This window comes from Lutjanus erythropterus, chromosome 7 (assembly GCF_056507025.1).
Source record: "Lutjanus erythropterus isolate fLutEry1 chromosome 7, fLutEry1.hap2, whole genome shotgun sequence".
Lineage (NCBI taxonomy): Eukaryota > Metazoa > Chordata > Actinopteri > Lutjaniformes > Lutjanidae > Lutjanus > Lutjanus erythropterus.
The window spans coordinates 22,598,916-22,611,715 of record NC_139323.1 but is presented as its reverse complement, the minus strand read 5'-3'; the positions used below and the strand labels follow the sequence as shown (position 1 = coordinate 22,611,715).

The following is a 12,800-nucleotide window of genomic DNA, read 5'->3' as shown; positions in this document are numbered from 1 at the left end:
ACCCAGAAGGCCAACACATGTTAAAGGATAAACTATCCAATCCCCAAGAGAATGAATTATTCCATGGGGATTAAGAAAGGCATATTGTGATCTTGCCAAACCAGACTCTTTCCTCAAATAACTTAGAAATATAAAAAAGTATCTGAAGATTTAATTGTAGTCTCTTTGTTTTTCTGTGAAGGTCTGGGCCTTATGGCGTGTCTTTTGACATCCCCTTTGACAAAGAGGACTCTGCTCCCGGCCCTCTCTCCTCCACACGAGGCATGGTGAGGTCTGTCAGCACTGATGACGGTTCTGGCTTTAAGGTCCAACACATGCCTCGAGGAATGAAACGTAACCTGTCCTTCCAGCCAGTGAACGGCCAGAGTGTTGGCATTGAGGAGGAGGGCTGCCCCGACAGCCTGGCTGGCACGGACCCTGACAGGCGAGCATACCCCAACGGACATGGAGGTGTCATGGCAACAACTCCATCCATGGAGGAAGCCCTCCAGATTATCCACAGCCCGAGTAGGCCCCCACTGGAGGGGATCAACAACGGCTTCTTTCTGCACAGTCAGGGCCACGGGGCTGGTGTTGGTGGCTTGGAGCCAGTGTCAGAATTGGACTCCAAAGGGCCTCTGAGCACCACGGACACCACTGAGGTAGACACTGGCATCCATCTGCGAACAGAAGACATGCTGGATGAGGACTCCTCTCTGAAAGACTGCTCTGTGAACATGGACCTGGATATGGACACACCAAGCCCCTGCCCAAGCAACCAGAGCAAATCCCCGTCAGGAGTGAAGATGACCAGCTTTGCCGAACAGAAGATGAGGAAGCACAACCCACCAGCGCCAGACTCAGGGAGGTGCAGCAGCAGCTCCCTCAAGACCACTCCTGAGGGCTCTGAGTTCGGCCTCCCATTATCTGTCTCATGGGCCCCGACCCCTGAACACAGCCCCATCCATCAGCAAACCACACCGACCCTCACTGCTCAAGCATCGCCCACACCTGTACAGCTTCCACCCAATGACCCTGCTCAGGTCATGGCTACGGAAATGGTGCAGCTGAGGATGAGGCTGGAGGAGAAACGTAAAGCCATTGAAGCACAGAAGAAGAAAGTGGAGGCTGCTTTTACAAGGCATCGACAGAAGATGGGTCACTCAGCGTTTCTCAATGTGGTGAAGAGGAAAGGAGACGGTGCTGCGAGTGGAGAAGAAGGAGGAAAAACTGAGGGAGAAGGCAAGGCAGCAAGCACAAGTCCTACCTTTAAATTTGGGAGGAGCAAGGCAGACACACCTGATGGGGCGGAGCAAAGCAGCACAGGCTCCTGCTGGACAAAGTCACCTGCTGCAGGAGAGGAAGGTGGACAAAGTCACGCTCAGCTAACTGAGGTAGATCTCACTGAGTATACACGTTCGATTGAGAAACTGAACCACTCGTTAGCCTTCCTCCAGACGGAGATGCAGCGACTGGCTCAGCAGCAGGAAGTGATCATGGCCATGAGGGAGCAGCAGCATCAGCAGGCATGGGTCATTCCTCCCCCACATACAAACCCATCACCACAAAAACACAGTCGAGCCGGAGCTGTTGCTCGATCCTCAGGACCCTCTTCTCCTGCCGACTCTCCTCGCTCCACCCACCGCTCTCCAACCAGCATCAAACGCAAATCTGCCTCCTTCCACTCACGTAATCCTCGCACCGCTCGCCCCAGCGAGCTAAAGCTGGCTCCTTACAATCGAGTGCTAACTGCTCCACAATCTGTCGATAGCATCCCCAGGCTACGGAGATTTTCTCCCTGCCAGCCCTTGGAAAGTTCCTTTGTTTACATGGGAGAGAACCCAGCACCCGCCAATCCAACGACAGTAGCCTCAGATGGAGATAAAACCAAGGAGATGGAGTCACTCCTTTCCCCAGAAAAGGAGCTTGCCAGTATATGTGTAGCCAACTCACCCCCCTCCTCCCCCAACCTGCAGGACAAAAGGCAGCAAAAATCTGAATCCCAAACCCAGGAAACAGACACTCACAGCCAATCCAAGATCACTGATATGGAAACAGATGAGCAGAAAGATCACAAGTCAGTTTCGGATCTCAAACCAACCATAGAGTCATCATTTCCTGAGGTTCTGGCCCACCCTGTGGTCGAAACCTTTACAGTGACACCAACAGAGATTCCTCCTCAGCCAGAAGCCCCAGGTCAAAGTAAGAGCAGCTTGATTGAGGTTCCTCTGTCAGTTGTGAAGCCGCTGGAAAATCTGACGCTTGATGATGATGTGGAGGTGGAGCAAGCTACGGCTGTGGAGGGATCGGATTATGAACAGAAGATTTGTCGTGGTTTCTTCTTCAAGGTAGGTTGTTGATTCCAAGAACTTGAACTAAGTTGAACTAGAACTTATTGTGTGTACTTTTGAGCACTTTGTCTTGTCATAATCAAGAGAATTTAATGAAAATGTTTCAGTCCATGTTTCTTTAGATAAGAAAATGTAGATTAAAGATGCACAATTAATCAAGTATTCATCTCAATCAGGATTTTTGCTTCCCACAGTCAGAAGAAAATGATCAATGGTGATATTTAAAATGCGTGCTCCACTCATAGAAAACACTGCTGCATATCATATCAAATCAAGCACTTCCTAAACAAACAGCCAGCCACCCTGTGGTGGCAGCCTGCGCAAAATTTCCTGGATATTGCAGCTGTAATTCAGAGTAGATGAGGTATAACAGAGAGCAGACGGGCCAAATGAAAATCACATGTCTTGAGCAGATGGAGCCACTCCCTTAAAATAGATAAACTCCATCGTTTGGAAGTATTTTGGATTTAGAGCAAGTGATGTTAAACAAGAACAAATCATATGCAAAGAATGCATGGCACTTGTGGCTGTGCTGCAAAGCAACACATGTAATTTGTTCAACCACCTGAGTAAACACCAAAAACTGCAGTACAATGAATACTTGAAGGCCAAAAAGAATAGCGTTGCTAATTTTACCCCACTGAATCCCTGTTCTTGTCCAGCATCAACACATCCAAATGGGGACACTGTACAGCATGTCATTGTATCAATGCAGCACAACAGCAAAGAAAAAGTAGCTCAGTGCTATGTGAGTTTGTTATCTGTAAAAAACGTTTTTGTAAGGACCGGTGTGATTTTGATGCATAGATTTGCACATTAGCAGGGATGTAACACAACATGGAAGTGAAAGCGGTGCTGCGTTTTTTAAAATGTGAAAGTGCAAAAAAAATATTTTGTCCCGAAAATCAATTAATAATCTCTATTGTGATCAAAATAATTGTGATTATCACATCATAGCCATAACTGTGTAGCTCTGATAAGATATTGTAGTTTTTTTGTCCCCACTGGCAAATTTGTTTCGGACTCTCCACTGGAACTGAAGTGTGGAGTCAACAACTAAACAACACAGGCAATAACATCATCGATCATAAGAAAGCATCAGAGCCAAAAAAAACAGCATCATAAATCATAAAGCACATACAATGCAGAGTCAGCCACGTAGCACCACTGGAAGCCTCAAATTGTTCTTGAAAAAAAGGGCAGTTACGTTTGAACCTGGGGCAGCCATGTTTGTTCCTAACATGAGATGATGAATGGTACAGGAAGCATGCCGGCTGAGAACAGCATCATCTTCCCATTTATGGCTTGTAAGATAGCGTTGCTAGCTGCAGTCTGGGCTTCGATGTAGGTCATAAAACTGGGACTGTTGTGAATAATTCAGGCACAGCTGTGAAAATGTGGGGTTGGAGAAGGGTTGAGTGGATTGTGAGGGTGGGTGCTGACAGAAGAGCAAAGGATGTTCACATGAAATAAAATGAAGCCAATTTGTACTGAAATTAGTAGCCTCCTATGATAGAAATAACTTCACTTTGAATTAAAATTGTTACTGTTGTGGTGTTGTAAATGCATGACTTTATATTGACAATACATTCAGAGTGTGCATAAGCTGTGACTGTCTTGCTCTTGTCAACATTTCAGTGAGATGTGGCCAAATATACATGAAATTATGATTTTGTGAGGTTCCTTGTAGTCCCATAATACAAAGAATATGGATAAAAACAAAATAGTAACATAAAATTGCATATTAAAGTTTATCCAGAAAGAAGACCTAAGAATGTTAATTTTCTGTTCCAGTAAAAAATGCTCTACATTGTTCTGTATATGAGCCATTTTACTTTCACTTAATTACACAAACCAGAGTTGACCTTTCAGAATAACAGCCCAGGTTTTGAATGATCTCATTCATTATATCAGATTAGATGAATAGAAAGATTTAAGGAGATTCACACAACAACATTTGACTCTGAAGGTCAGCTTTCTTCAATGAACAGCAGCTACAAATCACTAATAAATAATATTCACTAAATGTTAGTGGATTTCCATCCTGCTTTGAGCACACTTAACTGCGAACAGTGTGAGGTGACTGACTTTGTTTCCTCTGTGCTTCAGGCGGAGGGGGCGGCCGAGGAGAACATGGCTCAGAAGAGGGCTGCACTGTTGGAGAAGAGGATGAGGAGGGAGAAGGAGAGTCAGCAGAAGAAGATGCAGCTGGAGGCTGAGTTGGAGCAGAAGAAGGAGGAAGCTCGGTATGTTGACACATCTGGAAAATAAGTTGTCATACATTCCCCATTGTGCTCTTTTCTTATGTCTGGCCAAAGTTAATTTATTTAAGCTGGCTGTTATTTTTAGTAGTAGTTTATGGAGCTCCATGTGTCCATGTTTTGTTGTCTGTCTTTGTTGTGTTTTCTTTCATTCTTTCTTTCTTTCTTTTTGTTGTTTCAAATTCTGTAATAAGACATATCCAGAAAATCATTAGCATATTAATTTGCATCAGAAAGTAAATAGTGTGACCACAGTGTCACGGTTTATTTATTTATTTTTTGCATTTCTTTACATTTGAAGCTGCTTAAATGTGTCGTCATATTTTATGTCGTCATTCTAAGGAAAACAAATTAAAATCCTCAAACAGAATGCTCATTTTCATTGAATGTATTCATCTGATTAAATGAGTTGGTTCTTTTTAACACTACTACAAGGAGCTTTTAACAGGTTATGAGACTTTCATTTAGATAGTTTTAGTTTTGAAATTTTGTGGTTATTATGGTGAAAGCACTACCACAGGGGCCTCCAAAATGTACAAAATATGAAAGTTCCTTGCAGTAGTCTTGTCAACATAAATATTATTTATGGTGCAGTTAGATTGCTGCTACAATCGCCGTGTTAATACAGGTGCCTGCCTCCGTTTGTGTACAGCACGTGGGAGAGCAAACAGTTTTTTGACCTCAGTGAAATGCCAATGTTATTTGAAATGTTTGCATCACAGAAAAGAGACAAAATGTTAGGCACCCACCACTGGAATCTAATCCTCCAACCGTATAATACTAATAATATCACTGTGTTTAAACAGAATGAACAGACATGCAAAAAATAGCTGCACAGCATTTGAATGTCAACATTATGAGTGAAGCTTCAAACTTTTCAGCACAGCTGTAGCAGTGTATAATCACATACACAGAAACCTCATCCCACTGTTGCATCTGTTCAGACTGAAAGCAGAGGAGGAGCGCATCAGGAAGGAGGAAGACAAGGCGAGGAGGGAGTTCATCAAGCAGGAGTATCTTAGGAGGAAGCAGCTGAAACTGATGGAGGACATGGACACTGTCATTAAACCTCGCCCAGCAGGCGGGGCCAAACAGAGGCGGGGCCGGCCCAAGTCCATCCACCGCGACAGCATGGACTCCCCAAAAACCCCTGTCAGAGCTGCCACAGGTAACCATGGAGACGACCCTCACTCAGAGAGGTCAAGGTCATCCCATCTGTCGAATCTGTGTGCTGCTGCCACTTTATTTTGTGCCAGCTTGGTAAATTGTGATGTTTGTATTATTAGTGACATTGATATTAAGTCATTTAAGTTTATATATTCATACTCTCATCTATATTATATCTGGAAATAAGAAGCATATTTGTCTTGCATCTAATGTCTAGCAATCCCAAAGTAATAGCAGAGCTAATGTAGAACTGAAGGAGCAATACAGTACTCATGTTTATTAGTGTATGTTTTTATATGTCAGTTAAATTAAGCATTATATTATATGTGTTTATAGATATTTGTGCATGTATTATAGGGTGTGTCCATATGGATTTTACTTCTGCATGCGAGAGTTAATTTTAGGCTGCATTGCTCTGTGACAGAGTTGGCACAAAACACAGTGGGCAGCCTGGTGGTGTTGTTATTCATCGTGTTGGTGTAACTGTGTCGTGCTGTGCCACATCTCATCTCACATCCAGGTTCACGCCAACGTGTCTTTTCAGTCTCCAGCTTGTCCCTCGCTTCCCTCAACCTGGGAGACAGTGACAGTGTTCACTCCGAGAAGAGGTCGCCAAGGTGAGACGCTTTTACAAGTCTATTTATAACTGCCTGTTTTACATGTAAAATAACATAAAAAGGTGATATTTTAATGTTTTAAGCAGATTTTTCAAAAGATTTAATACTTTCAGGTACAAAACACTGAATTATCCAGGAGTATGGCAGTGATAGTTTTAGTAAAACATGATAAGGGTGAAAACTTGTGCATTTGTGCCAATTTGGTGTTAGCTGTATGATCAAAGATAGGAGTCAAAAAATCTGAAAATTGTGTCCTAAAAAAACCCTACAGTCTTAGCACCCTGCTGACATTAGGAATAATTCATAATTTTAATGTGATTCACTTCCTTCAAGACTTTCAGTTGCTAAGCCACTGTAAATGAGCATTAAGTCCATGCATAATATATAGAGCAAATGCATACCGGGGCAGAAAATTAGTGCTGCGATACTCTTAAGGTTGAATTCTGGAAAAACACAGATCACAGAGATGTAAACGCAGGTGTTTTGCCTAAGCAGCTAATGACAAGCACCGTCTGTGACATAACTGCTCTGGGTGTTACCAGACTTGAATTGATCTGACATGTACTGTTATAACAATGTCAAAACATTTCTTGTGAAACCTGAAAATATCTGACAGCTTTGATTATGGCTGCATGAAAAATGATATTGTGATTGTTTTGACAGATGTTGTGCTTTATCACTTTAAAAAACTATTAAAATCAGGACGATGATTTGTTGTAGTCTGCACCAAATAAATACGTTTTCTTAGATCTTAAATCCTTTCTTAGATTTTCCTTTATCATATATTGGCCATATTATGGTTTCAATAATGTTTCAAATAATTGTGCAGGTCTCTGGATTATCTTGAGTTACCAAGTTTGATTTCTCAAAAGAGACACTGCATTTTTGGGGCACTTTGAGAACCGGTAGTGCCATCCAAGGTTATTATAGTAAACTAAAACTAAATTAAAACTGAAAAGAAACTATTGTAATACTTATATTGTAATATCTATTCTGAACTTCTTAAATCTTCCTGTGCAGTAATTCTGATTTTCAGTTTCTGACCTTTCTTTGTTTTTGTTTTTTTTTTTAAGCCAATTTCTCCAGACTAACCCCAGTCTTCAGGTCTAACATTTCTCCTGCATTTATCTATCTTCCTTCTTATACTTTTCTTTCCTGCTGTTTCACACATGTCAGAAGTGCTAGTCTAGCCTCTGGCAGTCTCTTCTACTTTCTGGGATCTCCTAAACTGAGAAGGAGAAGGTTAGTTAAGGTGCTTCGCAATGTCCTGCGCCCCATCCTGCACTGAAACCCTGTTCCCACACTGGGTTTTATTAGCAATCGATCGAGCACTTAAAGTAATCCTTATGATTAACTTCAAAGCAGTAGCCTGACGCTATGCTTCTAGTAGCTCCGCCACCACAAAACAATCACTTCTCTCTCTCCGCTTCCCTTCCTCACCAATTTGCACTCCTGCTCTGGCTTTTTCGCACCTGAAAAAAGTAAACTGTTTGTTATCAGAGCACACCCTGCATAAAACACCCATCTTATCAAGTCATTTAACCCTATATTGTGATTTTGAAACACAAGATAGTCATTTAATACCCGGTATTCTTGAAAAATGTGAAGATATATTTCATCCAAAGTTCATTATCCCGTTGCCAAAATGACTTGTTAATGTGGAAGTTCACAGAAAAAGCACTGCAAGCAAGTTTGGCTTTAGTTGCTTTTACTGTGCTTACTGATTACCTCATAGAAGAAGCAGCAGAATAGTGTATTTTATAAATGCATTATAATCCCAGTGGAATATAGATAGAAATGACTTGTACAGAGCGGACACATAATGCAGCTGCAGTCCAGAAAAAGAGCAAGTAAAAACCAAGTGCTGCACTGTAATTGATTGACCTCTTTTATTGACCTTAAATGCGCCAGACTGCTTCACCTCACTGCGCTCACTGCCTGTGCCTGCAAGCTTTGCTGCCTCACCAGTTCATGTCAGGATGTACAACAGACACTCAAACTGTGTGCTGAAATAGTGCACAGTTTCCTCCACGGTGAAAGATTAATCTGTACAAATGTGATGTAGACTGGGTGGGAAAATGACACCGGTCTAACAACTGCTGCTTCGTTAGGATGGAAGGATTCGGTTTTTTGAGGTGGCATTTATTTCAGAATATCTTGTTGGCTTGCACAGTTCTACATTAGTTTTCCTGCCCTGCCTACAGTGTAATCTGCTGAGTGTTCAGGATCAGCACCCATGCAGAAAGGTGATCCAATATTCGTGTGTGTGTGTGTGTGTGTGTGTGTGTGTTCTAGGCCAGACTCTGCAGATGGCTTCCTGTCCCCGAGCCGCTCCAGCAGCAGGAATGGAGAGAAGGACTGGGAAAACGGATCAACAACCTCCTCTGTTACGTCTAACACAGAGTACACCGGTACTTAAACTGTCAATTTCTTCAGTTTAAATTTAGCCTAAATAGTTTGGAGAATAAACTAACTTTACGGTTTACTATCATAATGGTAACAGGAGCTAATTTTATGGAAAAACATTAGTAATTTTTGTATCTAGTGCAGCTTGTTCTCCGATACGGAAGGACTGTGTTTTTTAATCTTTCTCACCCCATTTACGCCTGTATTAAAATGGGATCTGTATCTGAATAAGTTATCTAGATAATCAATGATCCAATCTTTCCTTTTGGTCCTTTCATGATTCAGAACAGACAGCTAATCAGTAATTAGAAGTGTGTCTTTTCCAGCCTTTTGCTTGCTCACTTTCTGGATAACATGTTTGAATACAGATGCAAATTTTAATGCCAGGTGTAAATAGGGTGTTTGATATCGTAATTGTCCTAAATTAAGTTGTAATCTAAATGCTGCATACACAGTTCAGATTCCTTTGTCAGTCCAGCCACTAACACATGAATATGCTACCAGTAGAAATCTTCATACAAGATTTATCACAAGAGAGTAAAAATAGGGAGGGAAGTCTTTTCTTTGACATAACTGGAGGAGTTGCCATGACAACAGTCTCATCCTGACGTTCTCCCCTCTGTTCTCATTCAGGACCAAAGCTATACAAGGAGCCCAGCGCCAAATCTAACAAGCACATCATACAGAACGCTCTGGCCCACTGCTGCCTCGCAGGGAAGGTTAATGAGGGGCAGAAGAACAAGATCCTGGAGGTAACAGCACAGAGCTTTTAACATACTGTTTTATATACATGCACAGGTCCAGAGTGTCCTGGTGGCTCTAATGATGATGCACACCATGTACCTTAAACATTGTGGGTTAAATTCTGACACAGGAACTGTGTCCTTTCTCCTTTATACTTTATGTTTTTACTGATATAAAATAAAGGCAGATGCGTTCCAAAAAGCATACAGCTGGTATTCAAGTAATAGTGACATTATTTCGGAATAAAAGCCCACCAGTGAAGTGAAGACTACGGGACATTCAATGTAAAACTTGTGCAGGAAATAACATTTACTGTAGCATTTACCGTGAGCATTAATTGTGAAAAACAGCAAAGAATGGCCGGAATTAATTTGTGAATGGAAACAGTATTCAAATTAAATGTAAAAACACTGCAGAGTGGTGAGTATGATAGGACTTTTTGTTATTATACTGATGAAATTAGTGATTTAGAAATCATACTGAATTTATCAAGACAACAGGTAAAAATGGATCGCAGCTGCAACTCTAAAACGGCCATGCAAGTAATGTTTATAGATGGTTTCCAAACTGATTATTAATCATCAACAAACTTAATGGTCCAACTTTCTATGTGATTTCTTAAACATTTACAAAGCATCTGGTAATCATTATTAATGTCATTATAAAGTGGCCAGGCCACATTATCTGTCATTGAGGTAAATGAAGTAAAGTATTTTAGAATTTCAGTTTGAGGGCTGTACAATTTAATTTCTAATAATTTGTTCCACCAATGGAACTGTGTCCAAATAAAGGTTTGTTTTTTCATAAGAATAGCTAATCAAAGAATAATAAATTATGTATAAATTAAAATGAAAATTGTAATAATATAAACTATAAATAAGAAGGGAAGAAAAGGAAGAAAAAACATTTTAAGTATTCAAACCTAATGAGCTTTTCTCCCCTGATCATCACAGGAAATGGAAAAATCAGAGGCCAACAACTTCTTGGTTTTGTTCCGAGACGCCGGCTGCCAGTTCCGCTCTCTTTACACCTACTGCCCCGAGACGGAGGAGATCAACAAGCTGGCAGGCATCGGCCCCAAGAGTATCACGCGCAAGATGATCGACGGCCTCTACAAGTACAACTCGGACAAGAAGCAGTTCAGTCGGATACCAGCCAAGACAATGTCGGCCAACGTGGACGCAGTGACGATCCACAACCACCTGTGGCAAACCAAGAAGCCAGCCACCCCTAAAAAAGTAGTGCCTGCCCAGTCCTAATGGAACTCAACACCCCTCTAAACTTCACCATCTCCCCTTCAAATGGAACCATTTCAATTTGCACTTCACTGTACAAATCCATGAAGATTCAAGCACCTGCAATGCCAGTTAGATTGAATGCATATTTGTCTTTTTTTTTATATGTTTGTTTGTTTTTTTCCTCTCATTGCATTCCTGTCCTTGCTTTTCCTACTTACTCTGGACTGGACATGATAGGACTCAAATATTATGAACAACTGGAATGTATGCCACTGTTAAAGAATGATGTAAATGCTTTCTGTGTTTTTAGAGATTGTCATGTTGGAGTCAGTTTTCGAAGGCATGTGTGTGCGTGTTGTTTTTGTTTCCTATGTGCCAAACGTCAAAAAAAAGAGACAGTATGAATGCTAGGACATTTTATTGGGTACACTGAAGCACTGAATGTTTTTAATTCATGTACAGATTGATTTGTGTTTGCATTATCCTGTTGATGTGTGGCCTTATGCGCGTTTTTGTTTTAGCGTGTGAGTGCAATGAGGCGATTGTAAAACAGCGTGTACAGACGGGGGTTTTTTTGTATTTGGAAGAACAACTTTTTTTCTTCATGTCTGTAGGTGAAACAGTTTGTATATTAAGGTACGTAAAACTACAAAGGGCCAAAAAACTAATTGCATACAGCTAGCGTCAGCCACACAGTACATGTGTGTTCAGCTCAACAAAGCCAAGCGGTTTCAGCTTTTTCAGAACCCTTCTCGAGAAAGTGATTTTAAAAGGATGCAGGACGTTATTCTAGATCACTGGTTCTCAACCTGTGGGTCAGGACACCTGCAGACAATCTGAGCTGCAATAAATGATGTGTGAAAAAAATATATTTCTAACATACAAATATGCTGTCATGTTTGTAATTGTTGTGTGAAATTCCTTTTTCTTGTGATGTACAGAACCAGTAACCTCAATATGTATTCAAGTAATTAAAGGGGCAGTTTGGATTAATTGATGCAGGGTTGTATGTGGTACTAATTGATAGTGTATTAAAGGATATACTGCAGTGGACAGGGTCAGCAGGAAGGAAGTAATTTACCCACTTAAAAATGACCCATCTAAAAAAAAAAACCCTAACCCAAACTCCATAGGCGAAATCATCATATCAATCAATCAATCATCATTTTACCTCACAGAGCACAGGGGTTGCTGGTCCACCGCTGCCTCAGTGAATGAATGTGTTTGTGTTATTGTATGACTTCAGTGTAAAATAAACAAACTACTAGTATGAGACTGCAGTAGACCAGCAACTCCGGTGCCCTGTGAGGTAAAATTGCTGATTTCGCAGCTTGGCTGGTTTGGAGAAAGCGGATTTTAGTTTATGTAACAGCAGTTTCCTGCCAGAAAAGGCTCTCTGATGGCGAGGTAGAGTGGTGATCTCAAGTGACAAAAATATATTTTGTTGCTGACAACAGAGCTTCCATGCTGGTGCCCCCCCTCTGCTTCTCCAAACAGGCGGCGTGCCAAAAGGCATCGACTGTGGGTGACTATCAAGAAGTACCTCACACAACCCCACTTGAAATAATCCAAACCATCCCTTAAAGTAAAACCGACAAATAGTAAAAACATAAATCATCCCTTGGGGATCAAAGTTAAGTTTGTTTACAAGGAGGCATTGCTTTCAGCCAAAAAGGTTGAGAACCAGTGTTGTAGATCACTTTGCTGCTGGTTCACAGTAGATTTGTGAACAAAATTAAAACAGCTCAGTATTATTTTCTTTTTATTTAGAAATGCTGCCAGCTGCACCAGGTAGGATCTTTGCAGTATATTAATATAATGTACGATTACACTCTCACCCACTGGTATCAGGAATATGACTGAATTCCAAGACATTGTGACACCTAAGAAGTATTTCTCTTTATATCTAATATCAGGATTTAAAATTAAACTTAAGTTAAACTTTCTTGACAGTATTATAAATTCTTCAGATCCATGTCAAGCCTACTCATCTTAACAAAGTCAGCACTTATGATACTTTAAGGCACTTTTGGTAAC

General features: G+C 41.1%; 1 protein-coding gene across 2 annotated transcripts in view; it reads left to right on the top strand.

Annotated features, from left to right (window-relative positions):
• Nucleotides 1-12,207, top strand: part of camsap2a (calmodulin regulated spectrin-associated protein family, member 2a) — a 68,506-nt gene extending 56,299 nt beyond the window's left edge. Inside the window, exons 12-19 of one of the 2 annotated variants that reach the window (XM_084723228.1) lie at nucleotides 182-2,327; nucleotides 4,440-4,576; nucleotides 5,536-5,759; nucleotides 6,279-6,375; nucleotides 7,552-7,617; nucleotides 8,671-8,786; nucleotides 9,415-9,533; nucleotides 10,479-12,207. In XM_084723228.1, the coding sequence (XP_084579354.1) occupies nucleotides 182-2,327; nucleotides 4,440-4,576; nucleotides 5,536-5,759; nucleotides 6,279-6,375; nucleotides 7,552-7,617; nucleotides 8,671-8,786; nucleotides 9,415-9,533; nucleotides 10,479-10,784 (3,211 nt within the window). In that variant the 3' untranslated portion in view covers nucleotides 10,785-12,207. The remainder of the gene's footprint in view (nucleotides 1-181; nucleotides 2,328-4,439; nucleotides 4,577-5,535; nucleotides 5,760-6,278; nucleotides 6,376-7,551; nucleotides 7,618-8,670; nucleotides 8,787-9,414; nucleotides 9,534-10,478) is intronic. The other variant, XM_084723229.1, reaches the window with a different exon arrangement.
• The last annotated feature ends 593 nt before the right edge of the window (nucleotides 12,208-12,800 follow it).